At 54.3% G+C, this 20016-nt stretch overlaps 1 protein-coding gene and 1 long non-coding RNA gene across 10 annotated transcripts in view; one reads left to right on the forward strand and one right to left on the reverse strand.

Annotated features, from left to right (window-relative positions):
• On the reverse strand, positions 1-8230 carry LOC118627283. 5 transcript variants are annotated; one of them, XR_004959047.1, is made up of 5 exons: positions 8023-8230; positions 6418-6708; positions 1526-1794; positions 631-778; positions 1-127 (listed from the first exon to the last, which is right to left on the reverse strand). It is a non-coding gene; the product is annotated as an uncharacterized LOC118627283 (long non-coding RNA). The 5 variants fall into 5 exon arrangements; XR_004959048.1 differs by adding an exon at positions 6196-6312 and having other exon boundaries at positions 1-778; XR_004959050.1 differs by having other exon boundaries at positions 1-778; positions 6418-6619.
• The window catches only part of SLC6A9 (solute carrier family 6 member 9), a 34106-nt gene continuing 20309 nt past the window's right edge, over positions 6220-20016 (forward strand). The window contains exons 1-2 of one of the 5 annotated variants that reach the window (XM_036257583.1): positions 6220-6279; positions 12735-12850. Coding sequence is in view for 4 of the 5 variants with exons in the window: in XM_036257582.1 (XP_036113475.1) it covers positions 19397-19485 (89 nt within the window). In the remaining variant the exon portion in view is untranslated. Of the gene's footprint in view, positions 6280-6885; positions 7061-12734; positions 12851-19227; positions 19486-20016 lie in introns of those variants that run through there. The other 4 variants (XM_036257580.1, XM_036257581.1, XM_036257579.1 and 1 more) reach the window with 4 other exon arrangements.

Below are 20016 nucleotides of genomic sequence, written 5' to 3' on the forward strand. Positions count from 1 at the left end.
ATAAATAAATAAATAAATAAAGGCAGGGGCTAGGGGAGGAATAAGATCCAGGCAGGCCCATGGGAGTGTGTCAGGCATGTGAAGTCATCCATCATGTGTGTCAGGGTGAGCAGACACAGTCCTGGGACTGCAAAGGCAAGTGGTTCTGGGAACTCGGGGCCCTCTGTCACCCTCCCCCACACAGTCTCACTAGCCACACCACGCCCCTCCACAGCTCACACACACTCACACACAGACTAATTTCACACAACAGAAAGACAAGCCCAATCACAGTTACACTCACACAATGCAATCATACAGCCACAGCAAAGCTCCACTAGTCCCAGGAGCCAAACACTCAATCTTATTGTGCTCAAAACCAATTCACACTGTTTTATAACTGAGTGGGAGGACTTCAATGTCCATACACCCGATCATAGTTTCACTCAAACTATCAGCATGGCACATAAAACCTCTACTGGGTCACCATGCGTCTATGTGTGCATAGTGTTCTGAAGGTGAGAGCATGCATTTTGAAGAAAGGCCAACCTGGGTTCAAGTTCAAGTTCTACCACTTACTGGTTCTGTAACATTGGGCAAATTATTTAACCTGTCTGAGCCTTTGTTCTAGAAAATGAAAATAATGCCTACCTTGTAAACTTGATGTGAGGATGACATAAAATAACCAGACAAGTGAACATCATCTTGGCCAGATGTAGCCTGGGGAGCCAGCGGTAACTGCCGCGTATGGTACTTTTCACCAGAGGGCACCAGGTGTCTGTGGGGTTGCTAGAAGAAACTAAGTCGGAAAGGCCAGGTGTGGGGATGTGTATGAGGCTGCACAGCCTCTGGACACCCCAGTGAGGCCCAGCCACCCACATGTGCTTCTGGGTAAGGTGGGCACCTCCTGGGGAACATCTCACCTAGGAAAGAGGATGAGTACTTCCTATATACCAGGCCCCCTCTGTGCCTACTTCACACACATTTCATCCTCACAACAATACTATGACCGAGTCACTACTAATGGTATTCTCACTGACGAATACTGAAGGAACTGGAGTCCCAGTTTACCCCCGATCTAGTAGAAGACCTAGGCTATGAATGAGGCAGCCTGGCTTCAGACTCATGTTCCTAATCACTGCTCTACATTGCTCTCCCAGGGACCCTTCCCCTCCCTCTTCCTGGGGCTCTGCCAGGACTCTGACCCCCGGCTGTCAGCCCTGGAGCTCAGCCAGCCCCAGCTGACCCTTTCCCTTCTTCCCGCCAGCTCCCGGCCTGCTCCGTGGGCCAACCCATGGTAAGAGGCTTATCAGGCATGTTGGGGGACAGATAAGGCAGGGCCATTGAGCGTGGTCTTATCCAGCCCTGCCATCCCCAGCTGCTGGGAGTTGTGGGGAAGTGCCAACAGATGGGGCCCCACCCACCAAGGCAGCCATCCACACCCAAGCCTGGTGTCAATCCCTGTGACGTGTAATTCCCTATGATGTCATAATTTACAGTGACATTATTGCTCTGCTCCTCCTTCAAATCTGAAGGGGTTACTTACATGGGATTTGGGGAAGTCGAGTTAGACAGGAGTCCTACCAGTCTCCAGGTCAGTAGGCCAAGCTTGGTGGGCTGGGTAGAGGGGGTGTCACAGGATGCTCCCCAGTGTGGATGGCTATTTTTGGTGTTGGCTGCTCCACTTATAGCCACCACTGTTCCTGATTTCCCAGTCCAAGAGGCCGTGGGAGGAACCTCAGGCCTGCTGCTGGTGGCTCTGGGGGTCAGCCCCCTGCTCCCCACAGGGAGGCCTGAGCCTCAGGACCTGGAAGTCTGAGAGAAGAGAGGCCTTACATCCCATCCCTTGAGAAAGCAGTGAGGCAGGGAGGGTTTATAAGGATGGCCAGACAGATGGACATAATCAGACCCACTCTGACAGTCACACATGTCAACTTGCTGACACAGTTTGTGCTCACAGCCTCACACCAACATCACCACATGCCAACAGCCATTCATTCTCACACATGGGCGACAGACAGCGACACTGACCCCCAGCGAGACATCAACAAGCACATTGTCTCATGACCCATATAGAAGAACAGGAAACCCTTTTCATTGATGACTGTATTCCTGGAGATTAGCACAATTCCCAGCACACAGTAGACACACCCTCATAGGTGGTGAGAAAATGCACATTCATTACCCAGGTCCTGCGAGCCTGGGCGGGGCAGCGGCTGCAGGAAAAGCTATCCCTCCTGCAGCCCCTCTTGACCTCTCCAGACCCAGAAAGGGGGCATCAAGGAAGCACTGCACCTGCTTCCAGCACCACCCCCAGCCCCAACTTCAGTGATGGCCACTCCCCAGATAGCAGCAGTCACTAAGGGACTTGGGTCATGCAAGGGCACCGCTCCCTCCTTTCCAGGTTCTTTTCTAGTGAAGTGGGGCACTGGCTCTCTGAAAATTGGGTGTTAAGAACATTGAGTGGTATAGATGTTGGGCATCCTGGGCATTAGGCCCCCCAGATGTTGAGCATGGGGGCTTCTGAGTATTGGGAAGTCTGTGTTTGGGTTTTCTACAGTGTGGGAGCTTTGGCACCGCATTAGGAATTCTGGACTTTGGAAGCTCTAAGATGCTTAGGTGTCTGGGCACTAAATGCTCTGGACATCGGGACTGCCTCTCCTACCCCCAGGCAGGGCCAAAGTCAGTGTTTCCAACCTGTATGCCTAATTTTACCTGGAGCCAGAGGTCCAGCCTGGAACCCTGCTCTGAGCCCCGTGATTGGTTCATGCTCCCCATGGACCAGGGCTGAGAAAGCACAACAGAGTGTCCTGAGGGGCACATGGAGCCCTGGAGACAGCTCTTACATCTAGAACCAATCTAACTTGCTCCTCTACATTGGGCAGGTGCCTGCCCACCCCTGCCTCCTGTGCTCCAAGTTCAAGGGAGGAAGAACCTAACAGCAGAGCCCGGATGGGCCACTGACAATAATGTTTTCCAGCTCCTGTGGCTCCAAGGAGGTGGAGACCATTGGTTAGTCCAGGCTACAACTCAAAGCAATGTCCACCCTCCCCCAGTTTCTCACCAGGGTCCCTCAGCACCTCCCCACCAAGGTGCTGAATGCTGCCAGCTCCTCCGGTGCCCTCCAGAAGTAGCCCACATCTGGCCTCACCCCTATGTCCACCAGAAACACACCTATACTAATTCTGAGTCCCAACAGAGGCCTTGATCCTGCAGGCTGATGACAAGTGAGGAAACCAGCCAGCACTGGGGATCTGATGCTGGGTACAGTCCTCCAAGGAAATAGCACTGTAACTGGAGGTTCCTGAGACACGCCCTAGCCCACAGTGGGTGGGGCCCAGCCAGCTGCCTGTTCTCTTGCTGCCCTGCCCCAGGCAGACGCAGGCCAGATATCTGATCCCAGAAGACCTCCTGTCTGTACTCAGGCCCAATCCCCCCTACTCCATCCACATGTCCTTCCCACCCTGTGAGCCAGTTGCCCATAGCCAGGAGCTCACAGCAGAGGACAAAGGTCATCCCAGCTCTGGCCTGGGCTCAGCCCAAACCTGACTCCCTTGGGACCTCTTTTTCCTTGGAAAAAAACAGCTGCTCTAGTCCCTGTCTTGTGGAAACAACTTTTCAAACTAGAACCTTTTCTTACAAGCTTCTAGGGATTCAACTCATTGTGTGATTTCCTGAAACCCTTCCTGGATCAAGATGGGGAAAATACACACATCCATAAATCTTTCTATATGTATACAAATATACTTTGTGTTATATCATCTGCTTATCTAGCAAAACCCTCATGGGCAACATTTTTAACTTCTCTAAACATCCCAGGGGATGCCCTGGCCGGTTTGGCTCAGCAGTTAGAGCATTGACCTGCGGTACAGAGAGACCCGGGTTTGGTTCCCGCTAAGGGCACGTACCTTGGTTGCAGTTTGTCCCCGGCCCTGGATGGGTCGAGTGGGGAGGCAGCCACTCGATGTGTCCCTTTCACATTGATGTCCCTCCCTCCTTCCCTCCCTCCCTCCCTCTTTACCTGAACAAAAGGTGGAAAAATGTCCTCAGGTGAGGATATAAAAAAAAAAAAAAAAAAAAAAAATCCCAGGGGAAAATCTCTTTCCCCACCCCATAGTCTAAGGTTCTAGGCTGCATCCCTGACCTCAGATTAATCCCAAACTCTGTCTTCTTCTTTCTGGTAGGGCCTCAGGAGGCTGAATCCTGAGCACCCCACCCCCAGCCAGGCCTGAAGGGCTCCTGGGGGTCTGGCTCTGAGCATCTGAATGATCTCCAGGCTCCCTCATATGGTGTCTCCAAGTATGAGGGTGGGCCATGACAATTTTAAGAACCTTTGTCATAGGCAATTAGACATGAGCAGGGCAAGGATGACAGGCCAGGTACAGAAAGTCCCGGATGTCTAGCAAGGGGCAAAACTGGGAAAACAAAAACCTGGCCCCCAGAGGAACCTGTCTTCCCTAGCATATCACTGGTCATGTGGTTTGGACCCCTGACTTTTCATATTGCTGGCCATGTGGCTTAGACGCCCCCCCCCCCCGACCTTTTCCTCCCTAAGGATAACATCTAGGCCTCAGTATATTTCAGCTCCAGGCCCAGAAAAGCAGCAAAACCAGACAAATGATGCAGTGGATATCTCAGGACCAGCTGCATTGGCTAATGATGCGCTGCCCTGGCACTGACCAATCAGTGGAGACCAGGACCCTGAAAGTGCACTCTGGAAAGCTGATGAATATTCTATTGAGACCCCACCCCCACCCCCTACCCCTGGCAAACCTCCCCTAAGATTCCCACCTGCAAGAGGGAGATAAATACCCTCAACACAAAGGACCCAGGAGTACACTCATGCCACTCCCTTCCCCCTTATTCCCTCTAAGGGACCCACAAGACTTGCAACCAGGGGAGCAATGGGCAACGGCAGCTCATCCCAAGCTCACCCCCTGAACCTGTCTCCAAGGCTCCATTTCTCTGACTTCTCAGTGAGCCAAAGCAGCCCAGTCTAGGCTCCCCTGTTACTTCTATACCCTTCCTTGATTCATTGTCCTAAGTGTGTTTTTGCTGCGGCCAATAAATTCGTGTTTGCTTTGCTGCATTTTGTCTCTTGATTGAAATCTTTCCTTCAAGAAGACAAGAACAGAGGACTTGTTGTCTCCCTGGTAACACCTTCACTGACACAGTGACCTCTTCTTGCTCCGCCACCCCTAGTCAAGGGGGAAGAAAGCCGCTGGCCTGCCCCCAACTTTCTTCCTTTTCCCCACTCCACTAAGTGGGGGTGTCTTCCAACAGCCTCCTTTCTGCTTTCCCTGTATGGTGGCCCTTTTTGACAAGCCTTAGGCAGGAAGGAGAGACCAGAAGCAGAATATATGTCCTGGAAGGAGAAGCAAGGAAGGCTTGGATCAGATCTGCCCAGTCCCTGGAGTTGGGCACACACACGCCACTACACAGAGCTGCTACAGAGCACAGAGTCACTCTTCCACACAGATCCACCTACACAAATCCTCAGGCACAACAGACCACTCAGGTAGATACACACACACACACACACACACAAGACACGTACAATTCATTCATAGAATATAAATTCAAAACTTGCTATATGTGCTAGGTTTGGGGACAAAGTAAAAATGAAAATCTTGCTGATGAGACCAGCCTGTTTTCCTGGATCTGAGCAAGTCGCCGATATGAATAGGTTGTAAGTTCTGAGATGGTAGGGCCCTGGGGGAGGTCTGTGGAGTACAATGTGTATGGCCTGAAAGTCCAATCAGCAGGAAGTGTCTGTGCCTGATACCAGCTATCTTGCTCAGTGCCCCTAATTGTAAATTAATAAAAAGGATTCTCACTTGTCAATTGATCTTGTGTGAGTTTGGCACATGTACCTCAGCTTCTTAGAGGCTGTCCCCAGAGAATAAATAAAACCTGTTTCCAGACAGACAACAGTGAAGAATGTACTCGGTGCAGGGGGTGACTATCTCTCCAGACAGCCTCTTCCCTAGTGGATGCCCCACTAAGGCTGGACAAGGGTTGTTCTGACAGCCAATACTTCCTGGTCTTTCTCCCTGAAAGCTGGTGGCTCTCACAAGGTAAGCAAAGGTGGAGCCCCTTTCCACCACTGCCAAACATCACTCCTGTAGGCAGCCTGGAGCAATGTGTTTCACATATAAGCATCTGCATTACCCTAACTTATCCTCTCCATTTCTCAGGGAGGAAACTGAGGCTCACCAACGCTCCTTTGGCAGTCTCCTTTAGCTGATATTGGAACCCTGATCTGTCTCCGCAGGGAGGAAAGAGTTTGTGCCTGCCCAGGTTTGTGCCTGCCCAGGTTTGTGCCTGCAGTCCCTGTAACACAGGGTAGGGTTGACCAAGCCAGTGGTAAAGGGAGGGTCCCTGGGGAAAAGATTACCCCTAGATTTCCCGTTCCAAGGAGTAGGACCCAGGCCTTACCCAGCTGTGCCCACAGTCCCTAGCGGCGCTGCTCCAGAGGGAATGGAATTTGCTCTGACTTCTCTAGGGGGAACGCAGGCGCAGAAGGCCGGGGGCCTGGCAGGCTAACTGGAGCCCCAGTCCCCCGAAGTGCCCCAGGCCTTCTGGCTTCATTCCAGCCTAGCCCGAAGGGGACGACATCTGCTTCCCTCAAGGGCCCCAGCTGGAGGGCAGAGAGGCAGGGACGATGGAGAAGGGGAGTCCTTTGTGGAGTCCACTCCCAGGGGTTAGAGGGGATCAATCATCTGAAAGCTGGAGCGATTTGTAATTTTATTCCCTGGGAGGAGGAGCCTGAGAAGTCGGCCAGGAGGGGTGGGGATTGGGGGGGCGGGTTGGGCAGCCAGGGGAGCTGTTCAGGGAGGGGAGGGACTTGGCTAGGTCTCCCAAGCCTTCTCCAGTCTCCAAACTTTCACCAAAGTCTTGGCCCCCGCCTCCCCGAAACCAAAACACAACAAGCTCTGGAGAAGCAGCGAGCAACGCAGCGGGGCGGGCGGACTCTGGGCGGCACTAAGCCTCGGAGGCTGATGCAACTTTCCCTTTAAGAAAGCCACCTGGGCGCACCGCGGTGCGGACCCAGCACGCCTGGGCCGGGGGCTGCAGCATGGTAAGGGGGCTGGGGAAGGGGGCGCTGCGGCCCGCACCTCTGTCCTGCCGTCGGTCTGGGTGTTTGGTGGCTCCTAGGGATTGAGTCCCAGGACCAGTGTGCGTGCGGCGTGTGTGTGTGTGTGTGTGTGTGTGTGTGTGTGTGTGTGATCGCGCATGCATGCGGGCATCTGTGGATGAGTATGGGTGTACGCACGGGGATGTGTGTCTTGCTGTTAAGGTCTGGGTAGGTGCGCGCGTCTGGGTGTCACCGCTGTTACCAAGGAGCCGAAGCAGGCAGGAAAGGCGGGGTAGGGGGCCGCTCCCAGAGTGGGGGCGCTGCTTGCCGATGCCTGCTTGGTCGGGGGCGGCGGGCGCAGGGTTGTGCGGGTAGCACCAGAACCAGAGCGTGTCACTGTCCATCTGGGCGCCAGTGGGTCTGCGTGCTGGGGGTCTGCGGGGGCCAGGAACTGGCGGGCCGTGTTTGCGCCCCGCGTGCTGGCTCCGGCTCCATCTCTTCGTCCAGCCGGCCACGCTGGCTGCCTATCTGGTCCCTCCAGCCGGCTTGTCTCCCTATCTGCCCGCCCACCCGCTGGCCCAGTGCGGGATCCGCGCGCTCGCGGGTCCAAGGAAGCCACGCCAGGGAGTCCCGGCGCCCTCCGGCTCTCTTTGTCCGCGACTCCTGGCCGTGTCTTTGGAAAGGGACTGGACGCTGAGTTTTTTTTTTGGCTGCTACCCGGGGAAGAATCTGCGCCCTTCCCATCCCAACCTTCATTCTGGGTGCTGTAGGGCGGGCTCGGGCGGCCACAGGTGAGGGCAGGGGCCTAGCAGCCCAAAGTGCCCACCCCCAACCGGCGCCCCGCACCCTGAAGCTAAGGCCCGGAGGGAGAACGCAACCCTGCCAGGGCCAAACGGGAGGGGGGCTTGCCCGGAGGGTCGGGAGGGGCCGGAGTCGGCTCGGGGGCGGGGCAAGGGGGCGGGTACCTGGGCGCCCCGGTACTTTTCCACGGCAGGGGGTGGGGGCGGGACCGCCGCCTTCTCTTCAGCTGAGAGGCCCACACGTGGTAGCTGATGTAACGCGGTCCCCACTGCCCACCTGGCACCCCGATTAAGGCGGACGCGCCCCGCTTCGAGGAATCGGGGCGTTGTGGTTGGCGCCGCAGCCCCGAAAGCGACCGCGCCCCAGCCTCCGGGCCGGGGGCCTCCTAGCAGTCTGCGGGCCGCTTAGAGGAGCTGCGCCTCCTTTCGGGCCTGCTTCCGCAGGCCACGCCCTCTCGTTGGTCTCTCTTAAAGGAGCCAAGTCCCCGGCTCTCTGACAGCTTCCGCACAAAGCCTGGGTCTATTTCTTTGCTGAAACAAGCCTGATGCTGCTGTGGCTGCTAGGTAAAGTTTGGGAGTCAAGAAGTGGAAGAGAGAAGGACCTGAGAGGTTGAAGATTCCCAAAGTGAAGGTCCAACGGAAGGTTGGAGAGTAGTGAGTGGGTGAGGGGATGGTTCTAGGAAGGGACTAATAGGCCACACTGAGCATGCCCAAATATTTACAAGGACCGCAGAGAAAATGCCCCCTTACTTGGCCTATACTGCGACTACAGTGGTACCTCTGTGCCCAGCCCTGAGGACACTGAAGAATCACACTACTGCCCTGAAGGTCTCTCCAGCTGGTGGGGAGCCAGATTTGGACACAAGTAACTGTGCTGCTACACTGTGTGTGACGAGAGTGTTAATCAGATGTACACAGGGAGCTTTGGCGGTACAGTGGAAAGGTTGACTGCAACTGGGAGGAGGAAAAAAAGTCTCCTTGAAGATAGTGGCTTTGGGATGGGTTTTGAAGATGGATGGGATATGTACAGATGGAAATGGAGACAAAGGAAGAGGGAACCACCTGAGCAAAGGCCTGGAGGCAAACCCTCTGGGAATGATGAATAGTTCCACGTGGCCACAGGTGGCCCTGGATAACCAACCTGGGCTCAAGGCAGAGCCAAGGGCCCTTCCCTGCTCCCACAGCCCCTCCACTCCCTCCATCACGGTGAAGGAGATTATGCTTCCTCCTCATTCTCTTCAACTGTGAGGTCCTTGAAAGCAGGGAAAGAACCTGACCCCTTTGCTTCCCCAGAGAGGACTCCAGGACTTGGCCCAGATGACCCTTAAAATAGACTGACCTGGCAGCCCTGTTTAGGAGAGGAAAGACTGAGCAATGAGACTAAAAGGGGCTGGGTCCTGTGACTACCCTCTCACCATGCACCATTGGGTGGCTCACAGGCAACTCGAACCCAATTTACTCAACCCGGCCCATCCTCTCCGCCCTCCAAACCTGCAGTATTCTTATCTCTGGGACTGGCTCTGACTTTTTCCTGATGCACCAGCAAAAACCAAAGACCCTTTGGTATCCCTCACTCCCAAAGTCCAATTCTGTACTAACTTCTACCAATGTTACCTTCTATATTTTTCTCAAATCTGTACACCTTTCCCCACCTCATTGTCACCTTGCTATCCAAGACCTCATCTTTGGGTTGGCCTATTCCTAATTGATTTATTCTGTTCCACTCTCCCTTCCCTCCAGTCCCTTCTCCACACTGTATCTAGGGTGATGTTTTCAAAATGCATATTCTACCAATTGCTCCTCCACAATTACAGCTTTGCTTTAAAGCCTTTAATAGTTGCCATTGCCCTCTATAAAGGATAAAGGATAAATAAAGCCCAGGTCCCGATGGCCCTGCCCTTGTTCATCTGTCCACCTTCATGTTTGGCAGCTTTCTCTCTGGCTATCTGAGCCCTAGCCCCAAGAGTCTTTTTTTTTATTTTTTATCCTCACCCGAGGACATTTTTCCATTCCTTGTTCAGATAGAGCGGGAGGGAGAGAGAGGAAGAGAGGAACATCGATGTGAAGGGACACATCGAGTGACTGCCACCCGCACGACCAACCAGGGCCGGGGACAAACTGCAACCGAGGTACGCGCCCTTAGCGGGAACCGAACCCGGGTCTCTCTGTACTGCAGGCCGAAGCTCCAACCGCTGAGCCAAACCGGCCAGGGCCAGAGTCTTTCCTCTGTTATTTCATTTGCTTAAATCTTTCTTTCTCTTCCTTTCCTCACTATTGCCACTTTGCCTAGTTAACTGACTCTCAAATATCATTTCCTCAGGGAAGCCTTCTGTGACTCTCAGACAGGTCAGGACCCCCTGCTTTAAGGATCTTTCTCCTTCACACCCTTTATCTCTGTCTTTAATTAGATACATTTGAGACATCAGTTTCACTCATTCCCGCTGTTCTGTAAGCTGCAGGAAGGCAGAGACCCCTGAGTTCTTGGTGCTAGCACAGGTCTGGCCCAGAGCAAGCCTGAAATAAATATTTGTGAAATAAATGAATTGAATTGTGGCCAGCCTCAAATGCCTGATAAACAATTTAGACTATATCCTGTTGGCTGTGGAAAACTATTGGACAAAATCAGAGGTTTGGGAAGATTTATGGATTGAGGGGTGGAAAATGTGAAGGAGTTGTAGTCAAGTCAAAAATGAAGCAAAAACTTCAGAATTTACGAAGGATCATTAGCCCCATCTTCTAGATTGAGAACACGGAGGCTCAGAGGGGTTAAGTAACTTGCTTGAAGTCACATACCGAGTGAACGGCAGAGCCAGAATTCAGCCCAGAGCGACCATATCCCAGCCCAAGCTCTTCATCTCATGCTGAATTTCAGACCCACTCTTGTCAATGGTGGTCACCTGACAGGAAGGCATAGTAGTTCCCAACCCATGAGGTGGTTCTTAATGCCATCTGCTATTATTACTGTCATCACTGTCATTATTTGTTGGCTGAAGAGGGACAGCTTTGGGGAAGTCAAATCTAGAACTTACGGCTTGGAGGGAGGGGTGTGGTGAGTCAGGACAAGAGTATGTATGATCCTAAGAGAGCACAATCCCCCCTCTGGCCCCCTGACGACCCCCAGAAGACCAAAGTCATGAGCAAGGACCTGCTTCCAGAGCAGAGGCCAGCCTGGTTGACTGACAAAAGGGAAATGGTTGTAAATTAAATCCGCACCTGCTGCAGACTATGCAGGAGACCTAGTGGCCAGGGCAACCTGAAGAAGCCAAGGCTTATTTGCATAAGCAAAGAGCTGTTTCCTGATCTCTTTAGTCTTTCAAAGACTTCCTGGGCCTGTGGGCGAGAGGTGGCCCTTGACCAATGACTGCGGGTGGGGCAGAGTGGCACAGAACAACCTTTGGAGGAGAGCTTGCTCGCTGGAAGGTTAGGAAAGCTTCAGAGGCGGAGTCCGGGGCGCAGGTCAAGGGCACAGGTCAAGGGCACGCACCTGGGTTGCAGGTTTGAACCTGGGCCTGGGTTGGGGTCTTGTAGGAGGTAACCAATCGATGTGTCTCTCTCACATGGATGTTTCTCTCTCCCCCTCTCTTCCTCCCTTCCGCTTGATCTAAAAATCAATGGAAAAATATCCTCAGGTGAGGGTCAACAATAACACTGCCCTCTATCATCAGCATCTAACATTAAATCTGTAAACACCTGCATGGCCCTAGTCTGCTCCTTCCGTTTGTCAGCTGCCCCTCCAGCTCACCAGCCCCACATTGCATCTCAGCTGAGCCCGGCCGGTGTAGACCCATGCACCAAGAGGTCGCCAGTTTGATTCCCAGTCAGGGCACATGCCCAGGTGGGCTCGATCTCCAGTGGGGGTTGTGCAGGAGGTTACCAATAGATGTTCTCTCTCATCGATGTTTCTAGCTCTCTCTTCCTCTCCCTTCCTCTCTCTCTAAAATCAAAAAAGAAAAAAATAATAATAAAAAAAAGATCTTAGCAGACCTGGACCCTCATTCCAGTGCCTCAGCCTTACCCATTTCCCTTCGATTCAACCCATACTTCCTGCAAGCCGAGCACTGTGCTAGGTTCTGGGCACAGAGGGGTAAATGAAACACAGACCCAAGCTCTCAGGCAACTTGCAGACTCATGGTTGACAGACTTAAAAGCAAATTAGTGTGAGTTGATGTGGACACTAGTAGACTTCTGCACAAAATAGAAAAGAGGAAGCAATTTGTTCATTCTGGTGTGGGAAAGGCTACAGACAAGAGGTGACATTTATGCACAGTCCTGAAGGATTTGTAGAATTTCGCCTGATGCACAGGAGGGAAGGTGTTGCAGATGGGAGACAGCCTGCGCAAGGGCAGGGAAGCATGCCCGCACATGGCATGTTTGGTGTGTCCAGAGCTTATGGTCCAAGTTAGTGATATAACAACAAGCCCAGCTGCCCTGGAGCCCAAGCTGAGTGGCAACAGGCTGAGGAAGGACCATCCTGGCTGCCTGGGTGGGGTGAGTGTGCTGATCCAAGTTGACTCCTCTTCAGGGGAAAGGTTGGAGCCATTCACCAAGACCACAAAGGAATTGGACCCTGTCCAAGTTTAGTGTTCATTTTTTATCTCTCATAGAACTGGGCATCTGGAGAGTCAAAAACAGACCTTTGCCTGTTGAGACAAGAAGCCCAGAGTCTAAAGGATTCAGGGAAAGGGTTGGGAGAAGGACTAGGGAAGAGTCGATCCAAGGTCATCGAGAAAGGAGCAAGAGGAGAACTGGCCTATCAGCGGGTGGCCAGGATGAGAGGGAAGTGAGCCCTGCACTACCTGTTCCTGAGAGCCCCGGGGGCCACACGGGCCTCGCCCCTGCCTGCCCGGCTCAGTCCTCACTCTCTGTTCTCTCCACAGCTCTTGAAGTCTGTGGCCTGAAAGGTGCTGGAAGCAGAGCCTGTGACTGTGGCCTGGGACTCCAGAGCCCCCAACTCACTGCCACCATGGTGGGAAAAGGTGCCAAAGGGATGCTGGTGAGTACAGGGACCAGACTGCAGGGAGGGAGGGGGCATGAGCACTGCCCCCTCTGAGGCCTTCTGCCAGCTGCTTGCCATATGACAGGAGAGCCTGGGAGGCTCCATGGGCCCCAAGTCTGGCACTACCCAGGCTCCTGGGTGCTAGGATTGTTCCAGGCCCCGGGCAGGCAGCCCCTCACCTGTCTGGTTAGATAGTGCCGAAGCTCTGAATCCATGGCAGGTAGATTCTGCCACAGAGCCGGCGAGGAGGCCAGAGGCCCACTTCCCACCCTGGAGAGAGGGCTGCAGCTCCTCCTGCTGGGAGGACAGCGGAGCCCCTGGGGAGTCCTGGGGCTGAGACCCCCGCCCCGACCCAGTGCTCTGCCTGCCATAGGGAACATTCAGTATGTGTTGATTATGGGGTCCTCTGACCCTAGCTGGCTTTTCTGTACTTCCCCTCTGAAAAATAACAAAGAATATTTTGTTTAACTCCTCTCCTGAGGCCTCTCAGAAAACCTTCCTCTCCCCCTACCCCAAGCCATGGCCCTCCTCTGCCCACTGCCTCAGAGCACAGGAGGTGGCGGGGAGGTGTCTTGAGAGGCAGAGGGTGAGAGCAGGCTGGTGAGGCTCCCACTTGCGCTGATGGACCGAATGGGGTGGCACTGGCAACAGGGACCAGGGAAAAGATGCCAGATCCTACCCCAAGGGCAGCGCTTATATTCCTTCTCTCTTGGGATCTTGCCTCGGGGCCAAGCTGGACTGGGGCACTGTCGGGAGGCAGCTGGTGACTGCCGGGCTCCTCCCTCGCTGCTCCCCTTCCCCACATCAGTTCCTTCTGCTGCTTTGCTCAGTCAGTTAAGTATTAATTGGCCTAGGGTCTCTGCTAAGCCCTCCCAAAACAAGCTGTCTGTCACCAAAACTTTCTGGCACTTAACCTACCTGGTCCAAAGGAATGGTTTGGAGGAGGTTAGCTAGGTGGTGTTGCAAGAAACATCCAAACCTGCAGAAAATTTTTATGAGTTTATCTGAGCCAAACAGACAACATTGCTGGGAAGAAAAATCTCAATGGCTGGAGAAAATATTCTGGAGAACGGCAGCTTTGCAGTTTATATTATACATCCCAGTCAAAGGAGGGTGTGTGAGGGGGTCACGTGAAATCCATCATGGTAGATTAGGGAGACTGGAGAAGCAAATCGGGGAAAACTCTGAGATTAGATCATCAGTAAAACGGAGTTGGTGGGTACAGGAGAGTTAACAATGAACATTTACAGCACATAGAGATGGTATTTGGGGAACAAGATAATAAAGAGGGGTGTGGGGCCTTGTGCTATGGGGGTTGTGCCCAGATCAGTGCAGAAAAGGAGTTTACTCTAACATTTCACAGGTGTGCTAGCGTAGATGTGAAAAGACAATAGACAGGCTCACTTTGGGTGAAGATTGACCTTGGTCAAGGTCCTACAGACCTAGGACATGACGACCCACCACAGCCCACTTTTAGTTAGGAATTTTATGTTCAGACCATCCTATGTGTTTACTTTCAGTCTCTGGTTTTGTAGGGCCTGCCATGCAGACCTCCCCTGAGCTGGTCAGGTTTTGCATGTGGCCCCTTTTTCTTCCGCAGTGGTTAACCTGCTCTAAGCTCAGCCCTCCATCCTGCCCTTCAGGCCCGCTCTGGTCTGGCCCCATCCTGGTAGGAACAAGTGTGAATGAGCCAAGCTTCTGAAAGTATTGCTGAGCCATCCTGAACTCCGAGTGCTCAGAAATGGGCAGAGATGGAGGCCTCATGACCTGAACACTTGCTAGGGGAGGCTGTTGTGATGGAACCAAGAAAGGCCTCCACTTTCCCAGAGAAGTCTTGGAATGGCCCTGGGCCTGTCTCGGAAGTGAGGTGTGGCTCTGCCCCTTCCAGCTTGGAGATTCTGAGCCCCATGAAACCTAAGAACCCCTCTGCGCACTCCCTGGCTGCCCTTCTTTCTCTGGAGTGACCCCGAAAGGACTGAGACAAGCAGGCAGGAGAGATGTGGGACCCACAGTGGGCCGTAGGGAGCATGAATCACAGAGTCCCAGAATCCCTGCCAGAGCTGAGCTTCCCGGAGCTGCGGGCCAGCCAGCCTGTCTGTGGAAGGGAATGCTGCTTTGGGACTCCGTTCCCAGCACCAGGATGTGCCTAAAGATAGCTGGGGCTTGGTTTCCTCGTGCCCTCTGCCCTTTGGCTTCTGCCCGCTGCAGCTTCGTTTTAGGCTCATAGCATCTGTCCCCTGGGCACCCCCGTGGTTGCAGAGATTCTATTCCTGCCTCCCTTTCAGTTCTGCTGGTGATCTTGGGCTATGCTATCCTGCTATTCTCGGGCCCCGGTTTGGAACCGAAGCCTCCAACATGCAGTGCTTATCTCTAGGGTTCGGCCTTGGAGGAGCGGCCTAGCTAACGTAGGAAGCCGAGCCTGCACTGTATCAGGTGCTGTGTTTCCTTAAGAACACATGGCTACGGATGCTCCTTTCAGACATGCCCCTGCTCTGGATGCCAGGGCGGGGCCGGACACAGGGTGCCGAAGGCCATGTGTGTAAGCCAGTGGCACTCGGACCATCCTAAGTCAGTGGCTTTTGATGCTGTTTGTGCCCTGGTAGCAGGGAGTGGGCCTCACTATGAGAATGCTGTCACTTCCACCCCCTTTGCTCTGGGTTTAGGTGTGAGGACATGGGACCCCTGGGTCTTTTCAGTGTCCACAGACATCCTGTGTCATCCTTGGAGCTTCTGCCTGGCTCTTCATATGGCAGGTGCCCCACAGAGGAACAAGCCACTTCCCAGCACGTGCTCAGGCCCACATGCCTGCTGCCCGTGCCCCTCCCCCCACTCCCAGCCCAGATGGTCTCTGCCAGGCCAGCTCAGCTGCCTCCCTCACGCCTCAGCAGCTCCTAGGACAGGGCCATGCAAGAACCCAGCTGGCCAGGGTGCCTCCAAGCCTGGGAGCAGCTGGGATGCTCAGGGGCACTGGGGGGTAGGTGGGGTGGTCCTTCCATGGAGACCTCATACCTCTGTACGCGTGTGTGTGGGGGTGCTGACTGGGGCTCAGAGGACAGAGAGCTGGAGGAGAGGATGTCAGGACCCAAGAGTCCCACCAGATCAGCTTTTTTTTTTTGGTACGTGCCCCTAGCGGAAACCAAACCTGGGACTCTGGTCCGCAGGCTGATGCTCCAACTGCTGAGCCAAACTGGCCAAGGCCTACCAGATCAGCTTTAACCCTGCGGCCTCACACCAAGTTCACAAGCTAGTTGACTCAGTCTCCTCCTCCATGTCCGCTCACCACTCATGCAGTGTCTTGGGCAACAGAGGCCTTGATGGGCCTCTGTGGTCTCTCTCCAGAACTCACTGGTTGCTTCTACACCGGGAAGCCTTGTGACAAATAAGAGCAGAGTCACCCAGGCCAGGGCCCTGGGTGCCAGAGCATCTCAATGATCCCAGAAGGCTTTGCGAGCCCCACAGGTCGCCTGGGGCTGCCCCACCCTGACCTGTTCTGTTTGGCTTTAACAGGAGAGTTTGAATACCTCTTGTCTGCCGTATCCATCCCAGGGCCTGGCACACAGTACATACTCACCCACCCAAGTCCTGGCATGTGGCAAGTGCTCAACTAGCATAGGCTTGGCACACATTGGCCACTCCCTTGGTAGAAGGCCTGTCGCTTGCTAGGCACTCACCTAGCACGAGTCCCAGCAGGTGGCAAGTGCTCACCTAGTACTGATTTGGCACACATTGGCCACTTCCTTTGTATAGAGCCTGTCACACAGTGGGCACTCATCTAGCACAGTGCCAGGCACACAGTGGGAGCTCATCTGCTCAGGGCGAGGCATACATTGGGTCCTATTTGACATAGAATTTGGTACACATGGGGCACTCACCTAGTGCAGGACCTAGTAGTGTACCACAGGGGCCCGCTGGCATGGGGTTGACACATGGTGATCCTGGCACACAGTGGGTGCTCTCCCAGCATTGGACTTGGCTTACAGTGGGCACTCTGCTAACACAGGTCCTGGCCCATAGTGGGTGCTTTATATACGGCCTAGCACAGAGGAGGTCCCTAGCCAGGACAGCCTAGATGTTCAGCTATCCCCTCTCCAGTGAAATGAACAATATTTAGAGCCAATAGATAAGGCCCAAACTTCCTCTCTGGACCTAGGACCCTGCCCTCCCTTCCCCTTCGTCTCCTTCCCCTCTCCACCCTCCCAGAAACCCACCCACTCAGTCTTATGCCCTCCCCTCCCCTCATAGGGCTTCCCAGCAGCCCTCCTCCCATCCTCAGCATTTCTCAGTCCTCGCTCAGCAGGACCTCCCCTCGGAGTCACAGGGCACAACAAAGCCCCTAGACTCCTTGCCCCTCGGGAAGCATGCCCACTCTTATTAAGAAAAGTCAGAGGTGGGAGCTGGCCTCCCTAAGTGGGGCTGGAGCAGCTGGATCCCACTAATGAGGCCTCATTACGGCCAGGGCCCAGCTGGGCTGCTGCCGTCTCCTGTCCCCATGGCCAGAGCCAGAGAAAGCCATCCAGCCAGGGCTGCCTGTTCTGGGCGCACTGCCCAGGCCAGGGCAGCCAGAGCCCAGAGCCCACCCTGGGTAGAAGTGAGCATTTGCGCATCATGGGTGACTGGGCCTTCCTGGAGTCAGTGGCCCAGCCAGACCTTGGCCCTCAGTCTGTGCCTGCAGGAAGTTAGTGGAGCATGTCTGGGGACCTGGCTGCATGAGGCTGGCCCAGTGAGTAGCTGAGTCAGTGGGGTCTGATGCCATTCTTAGAATACTTGCTTGAGCCAAGACTGATCTCCATCTTTTCTCCCAAACTGGGGATAAAAATGTACCTACCTCGCCTGGCTGGTGTGGCTCAGTGGATTGAGTGTCGTCCCATGGACTGAGAGGACCTGGTTCAATTCCTGGTCAGGGCACTCTGCTAACACAGGTCCTGGCCCATAGTGGGTGCTTTATATACGGCCTAGCACAGAGGAGGTCCCTAGCCAGGACAGCCTAGATGTTCAACTATCCCCTTTCCAGTGAAATGCCCGAGTTTGGGGCTCGATCCCTAGTGAGGGGTGTACGAGAGGCAGCTGATCAATGTTTCTCATATCGATGTTTCTATTTCTCTCTCTAAAAAAATCAATAAAGACATATATTTTTTAAAAATGTACCTACTTCAAGGGGTTTCTGGGAGGATTGAGTTGAAATATATTTATATATATATGTATATTATAGATTTATTTATATATATATAAATATATGGTATTTAGAACAGTGTCTGGCTCATAGTAAACACATAATATGTGTTATCTGTTATATTATTACTAATTCTCACTAGCTTCAGTAATGGGTGGATATTATCCCCATTTTAGAGGTGAAGAAACTAAGACCAGACATGTCAAGTGACTTGCCTGAGGTTATATTTGGTGAGAGACTGACAGAGCTGGGGGTGGAACCCAGCCCCATCCGACTCCAAAGCCTGCGCCCCTTTCACTCCAGCGTCATCCTGCCTCACTGTTCCCCTCGGAGTCGCTCCCCTCACCAATCTCACGGGAACGCTGCTCTTTACCTCAGAGTTCACGCGCTTCCACTCGATGGATGTTTACTAAGATCCGGCCGTGTGCCAGGCCCCTTGCCAGCGTATGAATTTCCAAAACGAGCGATGCCTTCCCGGAACACTCATGCCCACCTTCCTGGCCACTGGCTTGTGGTGTTCACCCTCAGCTGCAGACTGGCCAGCGAGTGTGGCCTCATAGAAGAGGGATCGGATGGGTCTGAGTCACATCCCACCCAGTCACGGTGACACCTGCCGGACTCTGCCCAGCCCACCAGCCACACTCCCAGAGCAACACCTCTGGTTCTGGGCAATGCCGTACAAATCCCAGGGGTCCTGATTCCACGCCCCTTTGTCTGGAGTCTGTGGTGCTCTTAGCGAATGCCATCTCTCCTCGGACAGGCGACAGCACGGTCCACTAGGCCAGCGCTCTCTCGCACCATCAGGCACAGTCTCCTACAAGGATGCCCCATCGTCTTAGCTGTTTGGGGTCCCCCAAGTCTGGGGCAGGAAGATAGCTCCAGGGCCCAGCATCCCCAGCCCACACCACTCTAAGAAGTCTGAGATGCTTTGGTAGTACCCCGTGGGCTGCACCCCCTCTCTTCCTGCCCCCCAGTTCTAGTGCCCAATGGCACCCAACCACCCTACCAGGAGCCCACCAAATGCCAGGTCTATGGGCTCAGAAGCATCTGAGCCCCAAGGCCCAGCTCGGGGCGAGAAGTGAGCCGCCCTCTCACTGTCTCCTGCGCTCGCTCTGCCTCACTCTGTGGTTGTGAGTGTGGGTTTTGTTCCAATAACTTGCTGGGAACAAGAGGAAAACACAACAAACCCCGTGCCTCGCTCTAGCTCTGGAGCACCCTCGCTGGGCTGCATGGGGACTGGCGGAGGGGGAGGGCCAGGGGAGGGGTAGGCAGCGCTTCGGGAGGAGATGAGGTGAAAGTAATTGCTGCTGCCCGGCCAGCAGTGGGAGAGGCAGGGGATGCGGCAGTGTCGCCTGGAGCTGGCAGAGGTGTGAATGAGCGGCGGACACGCGTGCTCCTCTCTGAGTGCTCACCTGGGATGGCCGCAGCTCACGGACCTGTGGCCCCCACCTCCCCAGAACAGGTCAGTCACCTTCCAGAAGGTCAAGCCCTCTCCCTGGTGCCAGGCAGTCTGGGAGGCTGGCTGGGGTGAGGAGACAGGGGCTGAGTGATCTGTGCCAGGGAGGGTCAGGCACAGCCAGCGAGTGAGACAGACACCAGCCAGAGTGACCCAGAAAGTTGCAACTGTGCAAAGGAGTGCGGGAAGAGTTAGCTGTGTGGTGGGGACACGGGGGAGGAGAGTGGGGGTGTGAGGGCTCCCCCAGCCCAAGGACCTGCTGAGAATCTGCTCTGTGTATCAAAGCTGCATTGTCCTAGCTCCCGGGGAGACGGACCGGAGGTGCCCAGGAATTGTACTAATCAATACAGCCCCATTGTCTGCCACGGCAGTTACTCCTATGGGGAGAGTGGGTGAGGGGGCAGGGGGACATGGTACATGGACTCACTGGTGAGGGTGGGGGAAGGGGACAGGGCGAGACTCTCAGCTGGAAGGAGAGACACCTATGGAATGTTCACTAGGGTCTGGGGCTAGTGCCCGGGTGGGGTGGGTGCTGGT

This window comes from Molossus molossus, unplaced genomic scaffold (assembly GCF_014108415.1).
Source record: "Molossus molossus isolate mMolMol1 unplaced genomic scaffold, mMolMol1.p scaffold_m16_p_12, whole genome shotgun sequence".
In the NCBI taxonomy this organism is placed as follows: Eukaryota; Metazoa; Chordata; class Mammalia; order Chiroptera; family Molossidae; genus Molossus; species Molossus molossus.